Raw genomic sequence first — 24,389 nt, 5'->3', positions numbered from 1 at the left:
AGCGAATGCCAGTCTGAACTCACAGGAATTCGTAACTATTTTACAAAGTGGCTAATTCATATGAATTCATACAATCATACAATTCATATTGAAACGTATGGTTATTTGAAAAAAGCAATACTAAAGCCCCTCCCCTAACCCCACCCCTGAACCTAACGTCACTGGCATGAAAGCAAACCGTAATAAAATATATGATATTTTAGGCATTCATACAAATTAGACAAATTGTAATAGTTACAAATTGATGTGAGATTGTGTTGCGAATGCCAATAGGAAGAACTGCTATCTATTGTGCAATTTTTTTCCAAATTTCATTTTAAAACATCCCAGCAGGTTACAGCTTGTCCTAGTGCTGATCAATGAACCTTGATGTCACATCTTTAGTGTCTCAAATGTGTCAATACATTTCTAGTTGCCATACCAGCTTTGGAATGTTGTTCAGCAGTGTTTCATGAACATTAAAGATGAAAAATATAATACAGATGTGTGTCCAAGGAATGCCACTTGATCGGTATCATACAGCAACAGTTTTTCTATTTTTATTTATCATAAGCAATGTGTGGAGAAATATGATCTCTGATGACTCCATAGAATCTCCAGAGCAACCGCTGAGCAATACAACAAGTATACCCGTGTAAAAACACATAGAAAATACAATAAACATCAATGAATTAATTAAAAAATTCTGTGGAAAGAATTCAGCATTATCCCTAAGAAAATCCTGCTTAAAAGGATTATTTTATGTTCAAAGAATATGTATAAAAGCAATAAGTAATCAGAATAACCTCTAAACACAACACTTGCAGTACAGAGGCCATGGCCCTTCTGAGACTGCATCACGTTAACATATAGGGATTTAAATTGATTCCAATTTACTGGCAAAACACATTAAACTGTCTCTTCAAAGCTCCACAGTCAACATGATTCGCATGCAGTTGGCGAAAGACGCTTTCTAAGTTAAATTTGGCCTTGCACAGAGCCTGGTTACTTCATAAACATCACGAGGCCCGTATCAGGAAGGAGGAAATGAATGTCAAAAATAGTGATTTTGCAGTGAGGACGGACACAGTGTGCTCTTTGAATTTATATATTGAATATACATACTTGGACTTATAGTGAGGTGTAGCAACAAATATTCTGAAACTAGCATATTTTCATGAAATATGAATAGATTCATTTCTTTATATAGAATTCTGTCTAGACAAACTGTAGAGTATTAAGATGTCTGTTGTATAGATTGTGAATGTCTTCATCTCATCACAAGAAAAATTTGGTTTCAATTGGTGGCCATTTTAGGGACTTCTGGGGCATGTGATTATCACCTTTCTAGAAAACGAAAATAACTTTTGGTTAGAGTCTCCCTTAAATACTCATTGCAGGCAAGTGTTTAGACTTCAATCACACATTTAAAAAAGGATGGAAATCATGCGTCACCAGCACGAAGTAAAGCATGGATGCTTTGTTTGGTCCTGCATGGATTAGACTCACTTGTACCACTCAGGGCTCCCCCAAAAGTCCCGGATGGCACTGACTGTTCCTAAATACTCGCAAGCCACAAAAGCTGGTACCATTGTCATAGTGGCTTATTTCCGATGCATTTTATTTGGCATACTACTGTACGTACGTGGTGTTAAAGTTAATGGCTCTTACTCGCCAGACTGATTTTTACACGCCTGAAAATTTAGGCATGAAAAGAACATGTGTTTTTTATTTGAAACCTCTTTCGGTTCTCCCAAAAGCAACGGCCATAGCATTGAAGACATTTTACTTCCATGGGAATGCATAAATCCAAATCAAGTGGCAGTTCCAGCAAAATGAGATCTAGGTGATGGTTAAAACAGATGCAAGAGCAGCGGTAGAGGCAGCACGACACACGTTACAGAATCATGAGGTTGAGGGATTGTTTTCCACTCTTTCAGCACAGGTGACTGAAATTTCCAAACAGATTTTTGAACGTTTTACAAAGACGGCACATTCCACAGTTGACAAAAGACAGCTGATATTGAAAGCACTCTGGTTAGTATATATAAACTACAATTGAAAGTGACAAAGACCACAAGGGTTAAAGTCAAAATAATATTTTAGAAGACATGGATAAGATATGGAACGCCTAATGGAGATTATGAATCAATAAGTGTTTATGAGGCAATAGGTTGTATCACATGGTTTTTATGATGCGTGAGGCGCGCGGATGGAGGGCAGCAAGTGACCAATTCAAAGTACCTATGTAGCGACCTGAAAAACGACCAGGTACGCCCAAATTTCTGTCAAACCGTCCTTGTAATAAACACTAGCTTCCTTTAAAAGAATGAGCCCTTATTAAACAGATAAAGTGAAAAATCTTGCGTTAAACATTTCTTCCCCATAGAAGTCAATTTTAAAGAAACGGCTTAACGTACCAACACAACAACCATGGAAAACCAAAATAATGTCACTAATATCTCACATAAACATGATAACAGAAAAGTTTTATGTTCTCGTCGCTGCCTTTAGCCACGTTATGTGGTTTCTTTATAGTGAACTTCTATGAAGAACAAGCTTAATGTAAGACTTTCCTTATCCCTGGAATAAGTGCTCGTTCTTCTAACAGTAGCTAGTGTTTATTAAAGCTTTAAAATAAATTTGGTTTTACGTAGTCGTTGTTTTAGTTACGTTTCATTATAATGAACTTTTATGGGAGAGAAACGCTTGTCACAAGTTTATCACTTTAGATCAAACGGATTGTGTTCATCCCCCACTTTTATCAACTGTTGCTACACAATATAACACTGTTCATGGTTTGATTGATTTGAACAATCAAAAACTACGCAAACATGGGTATTTTGAGTTTGTTATAGTGAATTCCTATGTTGAAAATCAATTGCTGACCTCCATCGGCACTTCGTGCAGTGCTGTAACTTCATGTGCAAACAACCTATAGGGCTTTGGGTATCTACACCATTATTACCATCTGTACTTTTAGTGTAGTGTTTCAAAATAAAATAGGCTGTCCGCTTTTGGAATTCGTGGAACTGAAGGTCACATTGGGATTTTCGTAAAGCTATATGGACTGTGTTCAGTTCCAGTGGGTCATTGTTGGAACACATTTGTTTTCTGGTTTATCTGTGCACCTGCAAGTAACACACCAGAATGTCTCCTGGCGTTTCACACTGAAATGTCTAAACCTAAATAACAAGTGTCGGTCTCCAAAATTTTTTCACATTTCTTTTCAGAAAAGCGAGAGTTTACGACATGCTGCATGAATCATACAAGACTCAATAAAAGTTGTCAGTGCTTTCTTCCTCAAAAATTGTGGACTAATATACACATGTCTAATACACCCGAATTGCTTCTAAATGCTTATGGGATAATTCAATGATAAACTTGAAAAAATAAGTTACTTGGTTGCCATTTGAGTTCATCCATCTTAAAAATACTAGCCAACTCAATGAGAAATTCCAAATTTTAAGGCAAACAGATTATTACTTATTTTTTTAAGTTGAACCAACAATCCCAGTGTAACGAAATTAGATTTACGCTTATTGGGAACTAAATGATATACCCGGACTCATTATTATCTCAGAGAGATTATGTCACTCTTTACTTAACCCAAAGCAATAAGCTAAATTCCACAAACACAATCATTAGAGATAACATGTGGAAAATTCTTCCACACTTGTAGCAAGTTACATAATATATATTAAACAGTGTTAAAACCTAAATCAGTGGCAACTAAAACACTGAAGCTGGTACCTCGAGATACCTTGACATGTCAATGCGCAGAAAATCAAATACACAAGAATATGGACAGATGTAAACTCTTGATGCTGGTAATGGTTCATGGTCATGAACAATAAAGATCACGTACACAATGACCCCAGACATAAAGCGAAGGTACACTCAAAAATGACATAATGCGTTGCAATTGCATTGGATAACGAAAGTAGCATCCGCAAACAAATGATAGTTTAAGTTACGTTTAGAGTTTAAGCTCTTATGGCTTTGCGGAGCTCAGTGGAGATCATTTTAGTGGATTGATACAGTTTCCCCGATGAAAGATACTGTAGCACACTACATATGAGCAAAATCCAGAACTTTATGGTGAAAAACGACATGCGCAAACGGCTAGCTTGTTAAAATGTCCATTTAGCATCACAGATGGTTTGCCACAGTTCAATCAGTTCAATCACTGTATCAAGTATCACGTTGCTCTGCTATCCGCTATTTTAGCCTGCCATGCAAACAGTTTCACACAGAGACTATGGCACACCATTCAGACACATTTAACACCTATTCTTTCATTCGTCATTTTAAATCGTAGACGAATGTAATATCAAATAGAAGAAATGGTTATTTTTACTTAAAAATGAATTTAAAGAAAAGCAATGTTTTTGTAGAAGGAATGCAAACTTACTGTTTGGGTTGCCTTTTTAAACCATTTGTCCGGTACTTTAATAATTCCAAGTAACGCAAATGATTGAGGAGAGAAATAAGCTTCTTTCTTTCGCTCCGAAGTTTCTTAGATTCAGGCGCACTAAGCTGATGTAAGACACCTCTGGATGAAGGCAAAAAAAGAAGAGAGAGAGAGAGAGAGAGAGAGAGAGAGAGAGCGCGAGAGAGAGAGAGAGCGCGCGAGAGAGAGAGAGAGCGCGCGCGAGAGAGAGAGAGAGAGAGAGAGAGAGAGAGAGAGAGAGAGAGAGAGAGAGAGAGAGAGAGAGAGACCGAAAAACTAACATTCTGAGGATTCCTGGAAGCTGCCAAAGTCCCAGAATTCTTCATGCCATACAGAAGGTTTCAATTAAGTCAGATCCCGTGACCAATCTGAGTCAATAATATATTTAAAATATATATATATTATATTGCTAAATTGTTTATGAATTGTCAGATTGCCCTTTTTAAACCAAAACGCCCAAATAAAAGTTTAAAACATAGTTAAGTACCCAATTTTAGTTTTTAAAGTTATGTATAACTTTTAGTTATTTATTTGAGCGACTTGTGAATTTAGGATGCATTTCCCTTTAAATGATTCCTCCGCCTCTATATGGAGGGAAATCTTTCTGCCAGATAATGAGAAAAGCAGTCCCAAAATGTTTCCATTTTTTACCGTTAGCTTTGGCCAGAGACAGAATATTAAATGATAATTTATTGATAGAAAACTGATATTGAACTATTGTTGAATGAAAAAATAAAACCTGTGTTATTTCAGGTTTATTTATTTAGATATAATTGAAAACCTACAACTTACCATGATTAGGCCTACACGCTGCTAAACTTTACAATATTTCTTGCAGAGAAACTTGGGTTTATGAAACTCGTTGAAGTACATATTGCTAAATCATCTTCTCTTCTGAACCCCAAGCATCCAGTCTCTGAACACTTGCATTTTTTATTTTTCTCCTTGACATCTTACAATTTACAGTTTAACTGAAATAATTCTCCCAATTCTTAAAACGTTTCAATGTATGAATATTTTGCCTTGATCATGCAACTTTCAGTTTTTATTCGGTTTTTTACTGATGCAAGCTAAATAGGAACACACAGGTGAAAGATTTGATTCAGGCAATTCAAAACAAGAATTGTGACTGCAAATTCTTATGCACAGTATTTATTACGCTTGTAGCAGATTATGAAAGCATGTCTGTTTATACTAATCACATTCTTGAATCTGGCCATCATTCATCTCTGTCTCTTGAGCGTAGAGTAAAAAGTGACACAGCAAAACACATTTCAGCAATGTGGATGATTCCAATTTCTCAAATAACTATGAGAAACTACATTCATTTTTAACCACTGTAAATATGCAAATCTGGGGAAAATCAAGAAATGACCAAACACTGAAGCTAAGGGTTTAACTACAGTATAAATTTGAAACGGCAATATAAAAAGTTGACTGACAAAATGACTCCGAATGAATTATTTTATACAAGGATGTGCACATATATATTCACATTGAGCTCAGGAGAATGACTAAATCAAAAGAAGATGCTACAAGAAAGACACAACAAGTACATAAGAGAGGAAGAGGTAAATATGGTGGAGTCAAAAGTTCACAAACTTCTTCAATGTCTGATTCGATGTCACTTTCTGGAAGAAAAACAACTGCCCCTGACAGACAGATGCATAGAGCAGACAAAATATTTTTACTATAGTTTTTAAATATGTGCTCATAGAATGTATCAAATAAAGCAGGTAGTACCTAAAATCGTAGCTGTATCCATTCATGCAACTAAGTATTTTAATTAACCCACACATTGTGTATCATTTATGTCTTAGTTCTAGAAATAAAAAAACTAAACAATGTGCACTTATATAAAAAATTAATAAATAGTTTGATCATAAAACGGTTTGATTATGACTGGCCGTGTGGCCCCTTCCTTCATTTTTATTGCACAGGAATTTCCATTTCTTCCACCCTGACAGGAAGTAAGATGAAAATGACTTCATTTTGGTTTTTAAGTGCAGCTGAGAGCTCCGGGTTTACAGCCCGTTCTTCACACGCTCGTGGACGCCATTCTCATCGATCATCAGAGTGGGTTGGAAAGCACGTCCGTTCACCAAATGTTCCACGCCCTTAGAAACGAGATAATATTAGGTCTTAATTTCACCCCAAAACAGTTCAAGTGCACAGGACTGCAGATATGTTGAACATATCTTATATGGTTGCACGAAAACCATATATAAGACAATTGAATCTTACCTCACCACCATAAGATACAAGAGGGGAGATTTCGCATTTGATTGGCAGGTCTGTTCCGTCCTTGAGGCTGTGATGGACAGAGCACCAAAATGGGTTAATGGGATATCCATCTACTGTCCATGGCTGTCCAGATTAACGATATTAAATGATTTATGCAATATGGCATTTACATTCCCTTCCATCATATAAATTCCCCAGATTAAATAATGCTATCCATCACAGAATAGACAATGCATTTGTTAAAAAGATTTATGCAATTTGCAGTTGAATATTCATTACAAATATTCAGCCATCATCATAACAATTGATTATCAGCATTTTTTCCCCATCATTTGTTAAAATCGTTCCAGATCGCTCAGCATGCCCAAAGCCCACTTCCCAGCATGCAAGTTATTCTGCCTGTTAGTAGTTGCTTTCCGGGTCAGAGCCTGTTAAAAGATGCGAACCTTTGCCCCGGTCATGTCTCGGATTTGACACCATCACCCACTGAGTTCTAACAGCTGCGCTAAGAGCGAAGCCCCATCACCATGCACTTAATGTACATACGACAGTGAAAATAGTTACTTCGGGCTGACTTCAGGTGTGACTGTCCCTGCTGGTCCATGTCTAGAAATGTATAAGTGAAGAAAACAATGTGAATGTGACAGATTCAGAAGGATCTTTGTGAAATTGACCTCAGTGAAGCAGTGTAGATGTGTGGTGAATATACAGCACAATAGGTGGGTACGAAACAATGAAGGAGTGGAGACTTCCTGGGATTTAAAAAGGCAACTTGAATTGAAGATTTTGGGATCATATACTCATGTTGTTCCAAACCTGTATGCTGCGGAGAACAGTGTGTATAAATATAAAGGAGTATATAAATATGAATAAAAATTAATGTAATGTAACTATATTAAATATATATATCATATATATTTGAATATATAGGTCAGTTAAGATCAAGACTGTCAACCTCCAAAAATATTTGGGGTAAAAACACAACACAAAAGTAGACTAAAGTACCATTTATGTGCTATATTCCACTTCTTTAAGTTATTTGACAAAAAAGGTACCATTAAAAAATTGTTTAGACAGTCACATCAGATGCCATAACATGCCACGCAAACATGGTATTTTTTTTTGGTATGCCCTTTACAAATAAAAAATATTGTATATTTAAATATTAAAAAAAAAGACTGAATATAGTGGATGATGCTACCTGGTTATTCTACTTAATGCTTCTTCTTGTTGGCATTCTTTGGTCTTTTTTGGATCTTGACAGCAATGGTGTCTATAAATAGTCTCTTTACAGTAACTCTGGCAAATCTTTGAAAATAATTTTTTGTGTTCAAAAAGGAACACCAGCATACAGGTTTGGAATGGCGTTGTGGTGTGTGGATGGGTGTCTTACCTAGGTATAGCAGGTACACGAGTTCCGTTCTCATCAACGAAATGACCTCCAGCGTTTAAGATCCAGCGGTGATGCAGGGACATGAGGGCGTGGCGAGCTGTAGTCGGGTTGTCCTTCCCCTCCTGACTGTCTGCATTCTTCAAAGGAGAAAACTCATCTTCTCTCAGAACTTCAAATACCACAAAGGTTCTGAAACACACGGAACACACCATCTAATTAGACAGGAAACATAAAGACGTTGGTATTTTTTAACACTAGTTACCGTTAAAAAAAAAATGAAGAAAATCTTGATTTTCCGGTCAGTTTGCTTGATTCCATTTTAACTTCTTCAGAGCTATTAAAAGATGGCATCCATTACATTCTTTGTTGTCAGGTATAGTTATTATATAGTTATATAGTCTTTAAGAAATTTGCATGATCGTGCATCTTTGTTTTAGGAAAAAGAGTGAAACTCAAGTAGTTTAAACTGACGTAATGACTGTCCTGACTGAGAATACGCACAGGATTCATAAACGTGTCCCACTACAAAAAGGCAGAGATGGAATTTCAATATAATTCTCTCATTTAGTCTGAACAAAACTGCTCAATCACTAGTAATGCATCAGGTTTGTACTATGCTGCATGGCCTCATACATGCAATACTACAAAATCTCTGATCCTCTCATTCTAACCAATTTTCAACACTTCACTCAATCAGGAAGACCTTGTCGCCAATGGCCCGCATACTTAAAAACAGGGATGGAAAAGTCCCGGCACTAACTTGGCAAACTGGAATATGTCGAAGACAAATTTTTCCATCTTAATCCCATTGGGTTTTTCAGGTTTGATTAGCTGTCCTTGCGGGTTCACATAGGGAATCTTCTTCTGTGCCACATGGTGTTGCAACTGCGGCTCGTGAGTCCTGGAAAACAGATAGAGAGATGAAGACGGGAGGACGGCTGCGCGGGCCGAGACAGACTGAAAAGTAAAGCATGTTCTTTCGGATAAAATTTCATGAAAATGACAATAAGAGAACACGTCTGGCAAAAACATCTGTGTTTAAAATACCAGACGCTCGAAAACTGCAGATGTTCCTCTCCTGACTTTCCCTCATATTCTCAGCGCACATTAAAGTCAGTTTCATCCAGTCTACTATTTACAAGATGGCAAATCTTATTTGAAACAGCTCATAGACGTTGCTGTACTTTGTGTTTTAAAGTTAATCGCCTAGCAACTAAATAAGCTCAAATACCTCAGCTCTGAGTAATTGAAAATGATTTACCAAAATCTGACTGCAAACACTGATTGAATTAAACCGAAAATAAAAAGCAGCAGACTGATGTAAAGGTTAAAGCACCTCACGATCTCCTGAAGGAACGGAAGGGTGAAGAAATGATTGGCTATGTTGCCGGCATTGAACATGAGCCGTCCATCGGGGCTGCGCTTCTCCGCCGTTGGCAAGGTGATCTCGCTGTACTCCACGACTTGATAACGCCCATCTACTTTACAGACCACGCCCACTGACTCTGTGGGATTTGTCTTCTCTACAACCTGCCAATCAGAAGCAGATTTAAGAAAACCATACAAACACTGATGCACTGAATTGTTGATATTCCGGAAAGTTGTACCTGATAGCCCTACTTATAAACCAATAAAACTAAATACAATAGGACGCATTAGAACCTATTATCATTTTAAATTCTGTCCACACTGGATGCGTCGCGCCTGTCTTGTCAGTGTAGACACGGTGTTGCTGTTGTGTATCGAGACAAGACAAGAATACAGTTTTGAACAATGATTTTAATGTTTTTGTTTATTTTTAACATTATGGTGTGGATTTAAGTCCACACATCCACTGAAAAAGGCAGATATAAAAATAAAGCAAATCTTTTTATTTTAATACTGGTACTGGATCATCAAATAAAAAAAGAACTCATTAAATAAACTTGTAAACCTGAGTTAATTATTCAATTTGATTTGTTTGTGGCGCTTATCAAATGTCATAAAGCTTGTATCAGCAAACATCTTAACTGACAACAATTTATCATAACAACAGATAAGTTCTTCATAATACAAAATACTTTAAAATTACATTAAATACATTAAAATTTAAACAATTTGAAAATGCATTCATTAAAGTGTGACTTGAGACAAATTTGCCAACATTAAAATGTCACTTTTGTGCCAGTTTATAACCAGCCCCTGTGTGTTGAAATGGAGAAGACCACACACCCCCTCCTGTGCCATGTTTGCCTAAGGTCTGAATTTCTGTACTAAATTACAGCAGAGGCAAAGGCAGAAAACCCTTTCCATTCATCCGAGTAACAAATTACAAACTTGGGAGATGAAGGCATAGCATTGGGGGAAAAGCCACTTTAAGTGCATGCTTTAGAAGTTTTGAGGAGTGGGTGGGTTCGGCTTTTCAAAGCTCCGCCCCCCTGTCACGCAGGAAACGTTTAATTGCTAGCAGCTTATAAGAGCGTGGTATTCAAACCCAGCTGTGGGTTTATATCACGTGTGAAAAGTTTTATGAATCACCTGTTGCACATTAATGGAAATTTAGTAATAGGATGCATCTTATGAGAATTTTTTTATTGAATACAAAATAATCCCTCACCTCATAATATAAATAAAAACTAAGAAACCAAACAAGTACTTCCCGATTCTGTGAAATACTACATAGTTTCTGGATTACTCTAACTTGTCACACAGGAAAACTGGTCGGTTTACTTTGATGGTAATGGTTACATGTAAAGAACACACCTAGTGTTAACCTAGTTTCCTTATCATACCCACATAACATTAAGTCTGTTACAATTATTTAAAAAAATAAATTATTTGACACCATTGCACTTTTCAGATAACAGCAATAATTGTGAATCCTTTGAAAACAATCTGCAGTCTCTGGTGCTTTTAACATCTGTCCTTCGTCTGCACTCACCGTTACATTCAAAGACATTTTTCCATCATTTGAGTTGTATTAGCTTTATATATTTTGTGTTGATTTGTTTAGTTCAGACTAGCTGCATCTACACAGCAAGACCATATAGCTTTAGTGCTCAAGACAGTCTTCTCTGTTAAGGTCAGGCTATAGTAAATAATATTAGTTATTTACAAAATCTTCACATTTCTAAAGTATATCTTTATTTCATTAAATAAGTGAATTTCCATTAATAGTTATATTGTTAATCGCCATAATCACAATTATTTAATAGACAATTGGCCGTGAGCCAAATTTCATAATCGTGACAGCCCCTACATTACATTGTGACATGCAATTTATGACATCATACTCTGCATCATGTATCGCATGTATATGTGAGTATCGATGATGTCAATCATAGCAATTCCAGTTTATTCAAACTGTAAGTAAAAGACGGTACATGTATAGTAATTTTGGCCGTACAGTGTACTTATCCTAGTCAACAAATAAGACTAAATACATGCTTCGAAATTAGAACGGAAACATCATTGCTGTGGCTCGCACTTCCCCCGAATGTTGGCTCGGTTGAAGCAAGCAGTATTGTTACTTGGCGAATTTTGTCAGAGCATCATATTAAATTCTCGAATACGTCAAAGGCTGCGAGGCTACGCTGAGAATAATGGCTAAATTAATTTGTATCCTGCATCACCAGGCTTCTTTAAAAGCAATTAAGCTCCTGACTGCAGACCATTTTAATTTCCTCCATAACCACTGTTCCTTGTAAAAGTGTTTGCTGCCGATTACATAGGCTGCAAACGCACATGCAACCTGTTACTCAGGACCACTTTTGAAAATCAACCATAGTTTAACTTTCGCAACCGTAGCTTTTTTTGTGGTACAATCATGGTCAATCTAACACAAACATGGTTGCTCCACTTTTACTACAGTAAAAGTAATGGTTAATATTTGTATTGCTAATATTTTATTGCCGTAGGATGTGCGACCAAAAATATGAAATGCAAATATAATAATTATGTTATCAAATAGATCTAGTAGTTTGTTGTGAAAGAGACTATAGGAGAGTTAAGTGTGCTGTTAGAGTTGTGGAGCAAGTTATCAGGTGTACATGCAGTTATACTGAAAAAACAACAACGTTTTACAATGCTTCTAAGGCAACTGCTCCATCTAGTGGATCAAAAAAAGTCGATTTCACTAACATAATATGAACTGAGCACCACCTTACAATATTTGTAAAAGATTTAATAAATATAACATTACTGCTAAAAAACTAATTGTACACAGTCATGGTACATAAGGTTGAGGATACACGCCCACTGTGAATAGTTATGCATAATGGCTTGTGTAGTATGTAATGGTGGAACAGGAAATACTTGGGTAGGGTTGAATGTGTTAAGGACTGACCTTTGCACCACAGTCTGCTCCTTTGAGTGAACAGAAGCCAATGAAAGCAGGGTCGGCTACTTTTACAAGGATATTGTCCACGCAGTAGACATGGATGTAGGATATTCCTCTCTTCTCCATGTCTTCTACAATTTTCTGTGTGCCCAAAGCTCTGTACAGTCCACCATTTCCATCTGAAATGCGGAGGTAGAATGAAACAGGTACACTTTATAGCGACGTTCCAAAATTCACAACTCCAAAATGTAAGGGGAGCTGCACATATTTGCTATAAATTGATAGCTACATTTATTTCTGTCTAAATGCTGGAAGAGTAAAGAACAGAAATTGCTAGGAGATTTGACTGTTTGGACAAATAAATTCATTATTCTTTTAAAATTAAATACAAATCCAGGGAATCGCTGCCAACAGGGGCGGACTGGCCATCTGACGTTACGCAGTCTCCGGTGGGCCGCTAACGTATGGGGCCCGAACGGAGGCTTGGCTCCGGTCAGATGGATATATTTAAAAGGTGAATGCCACCCTGCACCTCAAGCCACCAGCCCCCCAGGGCTACAGACCCGACCATACACCTTCAACCCCCCCATCAGCAATAATAATGTAGGGTCGATGTAGGCCAAAAATGCCAGGGCCGATTTTTCTTCCCAGCCCAGCCCTGGCTGCCAATACAAGTAATGTAGTCGTGAGATTATAAGAGACACATGTAAAATCCCACACCCACTCAAAGCTGTATCATATGAAATTATTATAAGTTAACTGTTCTTTAAAATGTGAATAATACTTTGGGCCCACTAGACCCATGAACACTGGCTGAACGACAAACACGGGTTAAGAACTCACCTGGTGCCATTGCTAGTTTGCCTTTGCCCTCTAGAATAATTTTTCCATTGAAGTCCATAGCAGGAAGCATGCCTTGCTTAAAGAATATCACGTTTTCTTCCCTCAGACCAAAGTATTTGTGCTGTGAAAAGAACTCTTTGGTCATGTCCATTGTTCTGCCGCTTGTCATGATGTACCTACGAAATAAAAACATTAATTATACCATTGCAAAATCAGTTGTTGGAAAATATATTTAAACAAACTAGAACTTGAAGGAGCAGTTCACTTTAAAATATAATATTTGAAAGTGAAATACTTCTTTAGGTATAAAGCAGATTTGTTTATGCCTTAAAAGGATCCTTGCGTATAGAGCGATGTATGGCTCAATATATGAACATTGGCATTGACGTTATAATTGTGAAATAAAAAACAGTGTAACTGTCACAGCATTCATAAACTTGTAAACTTTTACTTGGAGGCTGCCATTTTTTTGCGTCAAAATCTGTGATGTCATATGGTTGCAATTAAGGAAGTGTTTGAAAAGTCTGAAAATTGAAAAGTTTGGAAATTGCATTTGGTTCTATACCATTAGCACAGCAATTTACATAATATGGCAAACTGATACAAACAATGGCTGTGTCAACTGAAGAGCATACAAACTACTTTCTCTTCCTTTCAAAAAGCTAATAATACAAAGAAATATATCTGAAGCATGTACATATGGCCTCGTGGGAAAATTGCCATCAATATAAAAATACCATGGCAAAACCATCTGTAATGGAATAATGAAGTAGTATTAAATCAGATTTTTTTTATGAGATTGACTCTTTAAAATACAAAATATAGCAGATTTCTTTTAACCCACTGACTTTGTGAGGTTGACAGGCTATTATGATATCATCCTGACAAATATTTTTTTTCGGAAGACATTATGCACTTCCTCAACATCAAAACAAGTCTGGATACCGAAATCATTCGCTATTTTTGACTGACCTTTCCTTTATATTTACATCCTGCTGCTTTAACAGTACTTGCACATTAACCAAATCAGCTTCAATTGTGTGTTTGATGAACATCTTACCATGGAATGCAGCACTTCCTTGAGTGTTGCTTCTCAGCAAGCAGTTCAAGTCTACGAATGCGTTCGGCCTGGATCTGAAAGAGGGTTTTGTGGGATGGGAGGCTCACGTCGTACATGCCTTTAGGATATAGCACGCCCAACCGTGTCCCCTGACCTCCTGCCAGCAGAAGAACTGCCACTTTGTTCTCTGATATACAGCGCAGGCCTGTGTGACATAATGGAAGGTAAAGTCACTCATTGAAATTGTTGACTGTGAACATTTTATTTACAGAGTTGTGATGACAAAAAGGTTTTCAAGCAGCAGTTTTTATTGAATTATTAACAGATAAGAGGGGTGATTATCCTTTGCTTTTATGAGACTCACTTTATCTTACATAAATTGCAGTTATGTTCCTTATGACCTTACCCACACGCAGCCTTATACAGGCTAATGGTTGAACAAATCACACACAAACACGACATATACAGTACAAGTCTTTTGGGTGCCATAGCAATATGAAGAGAAAAAATATGATGTGACGCTGGATGAGCTCAACATGATTCATGAAAGCAATTTGCGTCAGACCACACCAGAACCAGATGTTTTTACTCCTCATTGGAGCGTCATCACCTATGAGTGAAGTACTGGGGAAAAACATATCCATTCATTTTTTTCAATTCCATATCAATTTATTCAACAATCGAGTGGCTTTAGACCAAGTCTGGAGAAAAGTTGTTTTTCACTCCGGTGTCATGATGTAAACCCCATTCTCAAAGGTCTAGTTGGGCGGGAAGTGTATTATAATACTCATGTTTTGCAAGGTTACCAAGCAACATTTGTTTCTCGCTTTGTAATGCGCATTAAATCACATTTCTGTTAAATTAAATAAAACATAAGAGGTTTTATTCAGAACGTCACACTAGGCATGCTTGGTGAGGCTGGAGTACCTGCTAAACCACTTTTGCGTAGTTTAAGCTGCATTGTTTCATTTTCACCTTTTCAAGACAACATGACGGCGATGAATCATCTAAACTCACCTTCTTTTTCCCATTCTTTAAGACGCTCGGGATCACGTGTTACGCTGCCCAAAACCTCTCGGGGAACCGGCTCCATCCTGTTATCCACCTTCTCCTGGGAGATCTGACCAGAGGTCTTCATGGCATTTTGGAAAAAGTTATTTATCTCAATAAAGTCCATGTTCTCCACATCGAGACTCATCTCGGCTTGTTCCTTCGGGCTCAACTGGTCCCAAAACTGCAGGATGTGAGACTGCCCAGCGTCATCGAGTCTCTTAGCAAGTTTGGTGGTGTCCATGGTCTCTGTCAGATCTAGAAGAGCAGTGATGGAACAAAGTGGAAGTGACACTGTTTATCTGTATGCCTGGCTTGTGCATCGATACTATCCCACCCATAAACTGATAACTACTCTGCCTACGTGGTCAGACAAATAGACAATGGGTGGGCAGAGGCTAAAGTCAATTTTACCTCAATGAAGCGATAAACATCTTATTTGTGGTTGGCAGGAACGCGAAGAAGATCATTTCTGGTAATCTATACAGTTCAATAAAGTTTGATAAGAGACGATGTCTTGTTTAGGACTACACCTGCCCCATAAAATCTAGTTGAGGTCTTACAATACAAATCTAACATTTATTCTGTGCCTAAGGTTTAACTGTTAGCTTAATACTGGCAGCAAGGTCGAAATGAGCATCATATCCATTCATTTAGAAAACAAATACTTTTAGCGTAATAGCCAGTAATATATAAAAAGTGTTAATCACATCTGTTTACATTCTTTGTAGATTAAAGCAGTCATTGACGTAAATTGCGTGGACTGCCACAGTTGCCTCCCTCTTACCGGAGGCAAGATTGTTCTATCTACAGAGGAGACTACAAATGTTTTATGAAGGCATATTAAACCATTTTATCATAGTCTTACCTTCGGAGCTGCTTCTAGTCATTCAGTAGTTCCCTCTCACTTTAGCTGTACGGGAGATACGGCTACATCTTCGAAAAGAGCACCGCCTTCAACCGGGAACCTCCTCCTATATCCGTCAGATTGACGTGGCAGAATACAAACCGAAACCCCCAACCAGTCAAACGAGACGCGCGGCCTTTTTCCCCGCCCATATTCTGACAAGACTCACCTCCCGTGGAAGGATTGGCTGAAGAGGGGGCGTGGCTACTTTAAGGAGTCCGTCGATTGGCAGCTGAGAAGTCCATATTGCGAGCAGGTCAGGGGGGGCGATAAGGACGCTACAAAAATGAGAAATAAATATTCAGAAATAATTATGAGAATACTCAAAATATGATACTAAAACATTTTATAAATCCATTGGTTGTTTAAAACATTAAATACAGGAGTATTTTTACTGAATGCTTGGCAGACACGAATAAAAAAGACATCCAAATAGATGCTCTATTTTCAAAAGGGCAGAGTAAAATGAAAATAAACTAAATAAATACATTGATTAAATATTTAAATAAAACAAAGACTGTAGTTTTTAAAAACCTAGCTTTTGATTAGATTTATTTCTTGAGCAAAATTCTTTGTATGAGGAGATTTTTGTTATAAACAATATATATATATATTTAGAGTTATATATATATATATATATACATATATGAAGAGTTTGGTTCCAAAATGAGATAACTCTCTGTAGTTTTCTCATTTTGGAATCAAATACAAAATATCAAGATGAAAACTCTAAAGTTACTACTTTTACCCTGTATATGGTATTTATGAATTAATTTATATGTAATTTACCATAAAAACCCCTAAGAATCACCACAAAATATATAATTTGATAAAAATAATACTCTACCTCTTTAATACCATAGGACTTCAACGTGTGACTTTTAGCATCGTGACGTAATTTCCGGGATCATGGCCGCCAAAACAGCGTTAAGTATTTTTCAACTTGATCCCAAACTAAGTTTTAGGGATCCGATTTATGTTTAAGCTGCCACCTCGGTTTTGCGGATCCATAAGATCCGACTCTCCGTGGCGTGTAGCACATATTTGTGCGCCGGCGATAAAATATGACACTTAAATCCACGTTCGTCAGCATCGGGTAGGTGAATGTAAACTTTTGTTTTGCAGACGAGTAGTATGCAAATATCCCTTTAGCGAGTTTTCGCAAAGGGCAAAACTGCGAAATCGGACCCCGTCCTGCCGTTCTCCAGATGGAACAAACACTACTTATTATTAACCTGATATTTGACTCAGATGCTCAGCAATATCATGGCTTGTAGTTCTGGCTCCGGTGCAAAAATGTCCAGTCCAAATGTCAGCACGTCGACGATGGCGGTGACACCGGGGGCTGTGGACCAGAAGACGAGCCCGGTGTTATTCGAGATTTACGGAGAGCTCTGGAACGTGCAGGCTCGTTTGGGTCAGGGCGTATCTGCCTCGGTTTACCGGGTCGGCTCCGGTCGGGCGAGTACCGCTGCGGTAAAGGAGTTTCAGGCAGACACGCAGTGTGGAGATTACGGGTTCCTTAAGGAAAGATCCGTGCTGGAGAGCATACAGGGGCACAAAAACATCGGTAAACACATGCTCTTTTAAATAAACAACGAACCATGATAGAAACCCATTCCACGCGTGATATCTAATGTCTCACGCTATTCTCTCTCCAGTGACTCTCTATGGTGTGTTCACCAATCACAACCCATTTGGTGTGGCCACTCGTTGCCTGTTACTAGAGCTTTTGGATGTGAACGTATCAGATCTACTGGTCAGGGCCAGTAACCAGGGGCACTCCATGTGGTTGATTCAGCACTGTGCCCGTGACGTTTTGGAGGCCCTCAGCTTCCTGCACGGAGAAGGTTATGTGCACGCTGATCTCAAGCCCCGTAATGTTCTCTGGAGCGCTGATGATGAGTGTTTTAAGCTCATTGATTTTGGCCTAAGCTACAAAAATGGACATCAGGTGAGGAGTATTTAAGATACTTTGCAGTTTGGTTTCACTTATGCACACACGTTGCATTGACTGTTCTTTTCTGTTCCTTAAAGGATGTGAAGTACATCCAAACAGATGGCTACAGGGCCCCTGAAGCTGAGCTGCAGAACTCGTTGGCTCAGGTGGGTCTGGGGGGAGACTCAGGCTGCACAACTGCCGTAGACCTGTGGAGTCTGGGCATCATTCTTCTGGAGATGTTCTCAGGAACCAAACTAAAAGAAACTGTGAAGTCTCAGGAATGGAAGGTCAGAATTAAGATGAAGATTAAGCATGTAAAACAGAAAACAGGCCTATTGTAAACCAGGATGATCTTGTAAATATATTGAAAATTCAGATGCGTTAAGAATACTTTCGGATTTGGATTGTGACTTCCTGAATTAAATCCAATAAGTGCATATCTCAAGACTCATAGCATTTTCTTCATCTTTTTCTTATTTGCTTGCTAAAACTCTGGCATTGTGCCGTCTCTACAGGATAACAGTTTTGCAATAGTTGACCACATCTTTTCAAGCAATGCATTGGTTTACCCTGCTATTCCTGTCTATCATCTGAGGGATCTCATCAAAAGGTAGGACACAAAACATCTGATGTGATAACGTACCAGTAAATCAATCACATAACAGCTAAATTGAGGGAATATGTGCCTTTTTGTTCCTAGCATGCTTCACAATGACCCTAAACTCAGAAGCACAGCGGACGTGGCATTAGTCAACCCTTTCTTCAGCATTCCCTTTGGTTTGTATAACTGAACATCTCAGTACATTTTAAAGGAGTGATGTAATGATAAACATGAGGTTACTGGCTTCACAATATAATAGGCAAAGAAAATCATGAATTAAAATGTATAAATTAAAAAGGAATTAAAGTGATAGTTCATCCAACAATGAACATTTCAAACCCGTATATGACTGATTTTCTTCTGCAGAAAACAAAAGGAGATATTTTGAAGAATCCGAACAGCACTGGCCCCCATTCACTACTATTGTATGGACACGAAACCAATGCAAGTGAATGGGATCTGCATACCAAACATTCTTCAAAATATCTTCTTTTGTATTCTGTGGAAGAGGAAAGCCATACAGGTTCGAAATCACAAGAGCGTTAGTAAATAATGAAATTATTTCTATTTTAGGGTGAGCTATCACTTCAAGAAACTTGGTGCAAGTCACGTGTGTCACCAGCTAAACCAATTGGATTAAACATCATATCATGAAAGTTATTTTATGATTTTTAAGTCATTACACACGAGTAAGAAAGTGCTTTGGGTTTCAGCACCTCATATCGAAGATCTGGTTCTTTTGCCTACACCTGTTCTAAGACTACTAAACGTTATAGATGACAGTCACCTGTTTAACGAAGATGAGTATGAAGGTGAGTATTTTTTTTTTCTTGTTTCAATGTGCATAAATGTAGCAGTGCTCAAAATAACAATTCTACTTTTTTTTGTAGACATCATTGAGGACATGAAAGAAGAATGCCAGAAGTACGGCAACGTTGTGTCTTTATTGATTCCTAAAGAGAATCCCGGCAAGGGTCAGGTAAGACCCTAATTTAGGATGACGGTTTTAAATTCCGATTTTTTAAATTTTTCCTACACGATCCATCACTTATCTCTGTCGGCAGGTGTTTGTGGAGTATGCAAATGCCGGCGACTCCAAAGAGGCCCAGAGACTGCTGACAGGCCGAACGTTCGACGGCAAGTTTGTGGTCGCAACGTTTTACCCACTGAGTGCCTATAAGAGGGGTTATTTATACCAAACTGTGCAGTGAAAAGCTGCGCTCAGTTCTGCACAGTGTGGATAACCTCACAATCACATTCTTATCAATGTTTAAGATTTACTCAATATCATACATGTGAATATAGGCACACCCACGTTTAACAAAGAGCAAAGTTTAGGAGCCGGCTTACACACCATAATACGATGCTTTTATGTAGTGTGTGAGAACTAGTTATGTTTATGCCTCCTCACTTTTTCTTCTGTTTTAGCGGTGGCATTGATGCACTGCTTTGGTTTACACTGCCTTTAAAACCACTGATCACTTTAGAGACTAGGTTTGCTTAGTCCTTGAATGTCTACTATTCCATAATTTGAAGTATTATTGACACGGCTTGTTTTCTTTTTCCGTCATTATATTTAATCATGATATGTATTTCCAGTAATTCTGCACATATATTTAAGCTACTGGTGAAATACACTGGCTTGCATGCACTGTGCCGCGGTTAACCACGAGAGCTGTTGAACCACATTACCCCAAAGATAGAAATCCAACTTTAGATAGAGCACAACGTACAACAGAGCGGGTAAACATGCTGGAAATTCTGAAGTGAATTTTCTTCTTTATTCAGGGTTTGACTGGAATGAGACTCTATATCATTAGCCACAATTTGTGTCTCATTCTGAATGTGTGTCAGGATAAAAATTTTAACTTGAATTCCGAAGGTACAATTTCAGTTTAGCCTAGTTGGACACAATATTCTTAGATTCTTAGTAAAACACAATTGTACTAGGATGTGCACAACAAAAGCATAGCTTATCTATAAAAACTCCATATATTCCTTTGGCTGATTTAACATTATTACAGAAATAGGTCTACAAGACTATTGTTAGAGTCAGTTTTGGTGAATAGTTTATTGTTTATGTAATAACTGAGTGCTTTTTCAGTCACAACATTATTTAAAGGCTTTTCCAGTTATGATAGTTGTAAGCGTTCCTGCTTGTGGTTCGTTTGTGTCTGTGATTTAATTGCATGACATTTTGCTATCGTAAAACTACTACAGAGCTTTCTGACAGATTAACAGTTGTTCACAAGAGCTTTCTAAAGCAGAGAGGACTTGAATGAAATATACTATATTGTCTTTAGTAAGGACATTTGCAGTGGACTTTATTAGCTAAAACATTGTTTTTTGACTTAATGAGTTTTGCGATTCTGTCCTAATCGCGGAGTCATTCTGTGTTCTGTCCTACAGTCTTTAAGTATTTAGTAAGTTTCAGTTTTAAAGGCTGTGCACTCTGTTGTTGCTTTCTTATACGAATGTTTTCGTTCTTTTCTCACACTGTACTATATTCATTTAAATTTTACTCATGTTGATTTGATGACATCGTGGTCATCGTGCACGTAGGTCTATAAGAAAGTTGCTGTAAGGAAAGGGCAATTTAAAGGAAGTGATATGCATTTTCCAAGTGTGCCATTCCAGTTCTGGGAAATTTACATTGCTAAAATTCTGACTGTGAACCTAAAAGTGTGATTGATCCTGACTTTATGCACAAGAAATCATTTAGTATGCTGAACTATAAATCTATTGCTGACAATGTGTAACATTTGACTTCTGTTTTGGAAAATCGATTTATTTCAGTTTGTGCTTTGCGTTGATGAAATGTTGTCATTTAGGCCTGATGCTTGAAAGCTGTTATATGGGGGGATACACTTTCCAAACACAGAGATCCTGTTCGAGCTCAGATGAATGATTGAAGATCATGCAAGAAGTCTCAGACTATTGCTAATCCAAGTTGCTGAGATAGCAGTTTACAATAAGAGTCTATTTCCATGTCTTTTGTACTTGTATGCCTTCCTTATTGAGCCAGATTGATAACTTACTGTGAGCAAATATAACTGAATATATTAGTTCCAGCTTAAATAAATAATGTTCAGGGTCCCCACAGTCACGGAAATCTGGAGGGATTGTCCAAAAAGAATTCTTTAAAAATGTCAAAAACATTTAATAAATAAATATTTCAAACAAGCTCTGATATATTTAACCCGCTGGAAAGGGCTCTTTGTATGAGCAGTTTCTTAAGGAAGAAATTATCGTTTGACAGTTGATACAATCCAAAATTAAATGAAAATGACAGTATTTTCAGGATCAAGGCCTACAAAGCATTTAAAGGTCCAGACAGTAATATCTAGCGGGGTAATATCATAAGGGGACCTGTGGTGTATGCAGATAGAAATAGCTCATTCTAAGATAATAAAAACGCAACGCTTCGTTCTTTACGCTCTTTATACACCTGAAGTCATAGCTATGTATATTATATTGCATTTCTATCAATTACAAAAATTACAAAAAACGGATTCAATTTCCTCAAGCAAAATTATCAAAGATTCTCGAATTTTTTAACACTTTAAGGGATTTCAGATTCAATAAGCACACATTTTCTTTTTTAGACTTCAGAATTTAATGTTATACAGAACCAGAGATGGGTGGTCTGCCAGGGATCCTTTCATACTGCCTTAAGTTTTAATACAGTACTGTTGAAAAGTTCAGGGTCACCTATTCATTATATTTTTCAACATTTTAAAGTAATAGTCTAAAAATTATAGTGTGACTAAAACAATAAATATGCTGAATCTTTACCCTGAGATGCTTTTTAAACAAAATTGAGAGAGTACCCATCTATCCGAGGATCTTATTTACTCCATTATTAGATCTGAATGGATAGTTCACCCAAAAAGGAACATTCTGTCATGAAGTTGTTCCAAATCTATAAATGAGTTTGTTCTGTTCAACACACTGAAATATATTTGAAAGAATGTTAGCAACTGACAATTCTGGGACGTCATTGACAGTTGGAGAAATTAAAAAAGAAGTCAAAGGTGCCCAGAACTGTTTGCTTCTCTACATTCTTCAAAATATCTCATTTTGAAAAAAGATTCAATAATAATATTTCCTGCTAACATTCTTTCAAATATATTTCTTTGTGTTCATCAGAACAGATTTGGAACATTACAGTAAATGGTACTGTTTGGTAAGGTTTAGTTTTTTATTTTGAAAGTTAATAAGTCGTCCTAGTTATGTTTTTGTCTATAAAGCTAATAGAAAAAAGTCCTAAACTTTTAAACAGTAATGTATTGATTTCATTTGTATGCCGTAAACAGTCAGTAGACGCTAGACTGTGAGAAAAGTGCCAAAATATTTCTTGTTTTTCAGAGCCTTCTTTTATCCCACCAGCAACCCTGCAGAACTACCCAAGAGTGCAGGGCAGCCCATCAAGCCGTATATATGTTTATGTCCCAGAATTGCCTTTAGCAAACAGAGGGTTTTGGCTAGATTTGTTTCCGAAACAGTAGATGATATGAATTGATATGCCAGACATATAGAGTAAAAACAAAGTGCTGCATTTTGGCTGGCCTGTGTGTTTGTAGAGTGCAATAAGCCTGCCAAGTTAAAAACAAGGTAAAACCGTTGGGAATTAAATTATCTGTGCATTAATGAGACTTGCAGGGTTAGAGAATACATTTGGTAGGTTGAATTGTGAAAAGTATGACAATTACCCCAAGATGTCCAAATTCTGTGCAGGACACTAGACAATTGAGCCAGATGCCTTTTCCCCTTATGGTTATTATGAATATTTATGATCATTTACTCTATAACCCTCACTTGATGATCAGACACTTCAAAAGTCTATCGACTGATTTTTCTAAAATATTGGTTTAATACTGCATGACAGACAGAAAGAAACCGCAGGTACCGCGCCATTTGATAGACTGCACATGAACTGCTAAGTAGAAGCCATGACATTTTAGTGACGTTGAAAACATTAAATGAGGATGAGTGAACTCGTAGAGCCCATAGACTGCAATAAATCATGCATGGATGAAATATACAGTTGGATCCATAAATATTTGGACAGAAGCACAATTTTTGTTATTTTAGCTGTGTATCATAATATATATACGTAATATATAATGGACATGGTCTTAGGTTGCTTTATTCAGAGTGTATTCACACATACAGCTTATACCTTTGAATAAAACAGCGTTTGATTCAGTTGTCCAATTACTTTTGATCCCCTCAAAAAGGGGGGAGCTTCATATTAAAGAGCCGTAATTCCTAAAGCCTTCCACTAATCTGGATGGGAATACACCCATTTATTTACTAAATAAAGATGAGAGAGTGCACCTTAAGACAATATCCATTATAAAACTGTAACTCGAATACACTTTGATACACAGTTAAATGAATAAAAATGTACTTCTGTCCAAATATTTATTGACCTAACTGTACATGGGTTATACTTTGAGGTGTTTACAGTACATTTGTGGTACATTATGGGTTACACTAAGAAAAGCGAATGTTGGGTTTATAATATGAAAGGAATCATGTGAATTCCGTGTTTTACATTTAAATTATTTATTTGTAGTTACCCTTTAAAACTTTT

At 37.3% G+C, this 24,389-nt stretch overlaps 3 protein-coding genes across 6 annotated transcripts in view; 1 reads left to right on the top strand and 2 right to left on the bottom strand.

Annotated features, from left to right (window-relative positions):
* ddr2a (discoidin domain receptor tyrosine kinase 2a) overlaps nt 1-4,546 on the bottom strand; it is a 28,329-nt gene extending 23,783 nt beyond the window's left edge. Inside the window, exon 1 of one of the 2 annotated variants that reach the window (XM_079460974.1) lies at nt 4,394-4,546. The gene's annotated coding sequence lies outside the window, so the exon portion shown is untranslated. The remainder of the gene's footprint in view (nt 1-4,393) is intronic. The other variant, XM_079460975.1, reaches the window with a different exon arrangement.
* Nucleotides 4,547-5,882: 1,336 nt separating this feature from the next.
* On the bottom strand, nt 5,883-16,359 carry uap1 (UDP-N-acetylglucosamine pyrophosphorylase 1). 2 transcript variants are annotated; one of them, XM_079460597.1, is made up of 11 exons: nt 16,209-16,303; nt 15,308-15,598; nt 14,291-14,495; nt 13,231-13,406; nt 12,394-12,566; nt 9,406-9,599; nt 8,830-8,970; nt 8,070-8,258; nt 7,241-7,282; nt 6,677-6,743; nt 5,883-6,549 (listed from the first exon to the last, which is right to left on the bottom strand). In XM_079460597.1, the coding sequence occupies exons 1-11, from the start codon at nt 16,228-16,230 to the stop codon at nt 6,457-6,459; spliced, it is 1,593 nt and encodes a 530-aa protein (XP_079316723.1). In that variant the 5' UTR covers nt 16,231-16,303; the 3' UTR covers nt 5,883-6,456. The 2 variants fall into 2 exon arrangements, with proteins under 2 accessions (XP_079316723.1, XP_079316724.1); XM_079460598.1 differs by lacking the exon at nt 7,241-7,282 and having other exon boundaries at nt 16,209-16,359.
* A 762-nt stretch (nt 16,360-17,121) lies between these two features.
* Nucleotides 17,122-22,318, top strand: uhmk1 (U2AF homology motif (UHM) kinase 1). Of its 2 annotated transcripts, XM_079460759.1 has the most exons (8): nt 17,122-17,817; nt 17,909-18,201; nt 18,285-18,476; nt 18,705-18,799; nt 18,890-18,966; nt 19,504-19,602; nt 19,681-19,769; nt 19,855-22,318. In XM_079460759.1, exons 1-8 carry the CDS (start codon nt 17,499-17,501, stop codon nt 19,999-20,001), a joined length of 1,311 nt encoding a protein of 436 aa, XP_079316885.1. In that variant the 5' UTR covers nt 17,122-17,498; the 3' UTR covers nt 20,002-22,318. The 2 variants fall into 2 exon arrangements, with proteins under 2 accessions (XP_079316885.1, XP_079316884.1); XM_079460758.1 differs by having other exon boundaries at nt 17,139-17,817; nt 19,504-19,769; nt 19,855-22,283.
* Nucleotides 22,319-24,389: the final 2,071 nt, after the last annotated feature.

The sequence above is a fragment of the Barbatula barbatula genome (genome assembly GCF_947034865.1).
Source record: "Barbatula barbatula genome assembly, chromosome: 7".
NCBI classification, from domain to species: Eukaryota; Metazoa; Chordata; class Actinopteri; order Cypriniformes; family Nemacheilidae; genus Barbatula; species Barbatula barbatula.
The sequence above is the reverse complement of the archived record's forward strand: the minus strand, read 5'-3'. Positions and strand labels throughout refer to the sequence as shown.

Coding starts and splice junctions, on each gene's coding strand:
- uhmk1 (XM_079460758.1), top strand. CDS start 17,499: ATGCTCAGCAATATCATGGCTTGTAGTTCTGGCTCCGGTGCAAAAATG. Junction 18,800..18,889: donor CTGAGGGATCTCATCAAAAG/GTAGGACACAAA, acceptor TTTTGTTCCTAG/CATGCTTCACAATGACCCTA. Junction 18,967..19,503: donor TTTCTTCAGCATTCCCTTTG/GTTTGTATAACT, acceptor TTTGGGTTTCAG/CACCTCATATCGAAGATCTG.
- uap1 (XM_079460597.1), bottom strand. CDS start 16,230: ATGACTAGAAGCAGCTCCGAAG. Junction 9,600..12,393: donor GAGCAGACTGTGGTGCAAAG/GTCAGTCCTTAA, acceptor TCTGATTGGCAG/GTTGTAGAGAAGACAAATCC. Junction 6,744..7,240: donor ACACCTGAAGTCAGCCCGAA/GTAACTATTTTC, acceptor TGTCCATCACAG/CCTCAAGGACGGAACAGACC.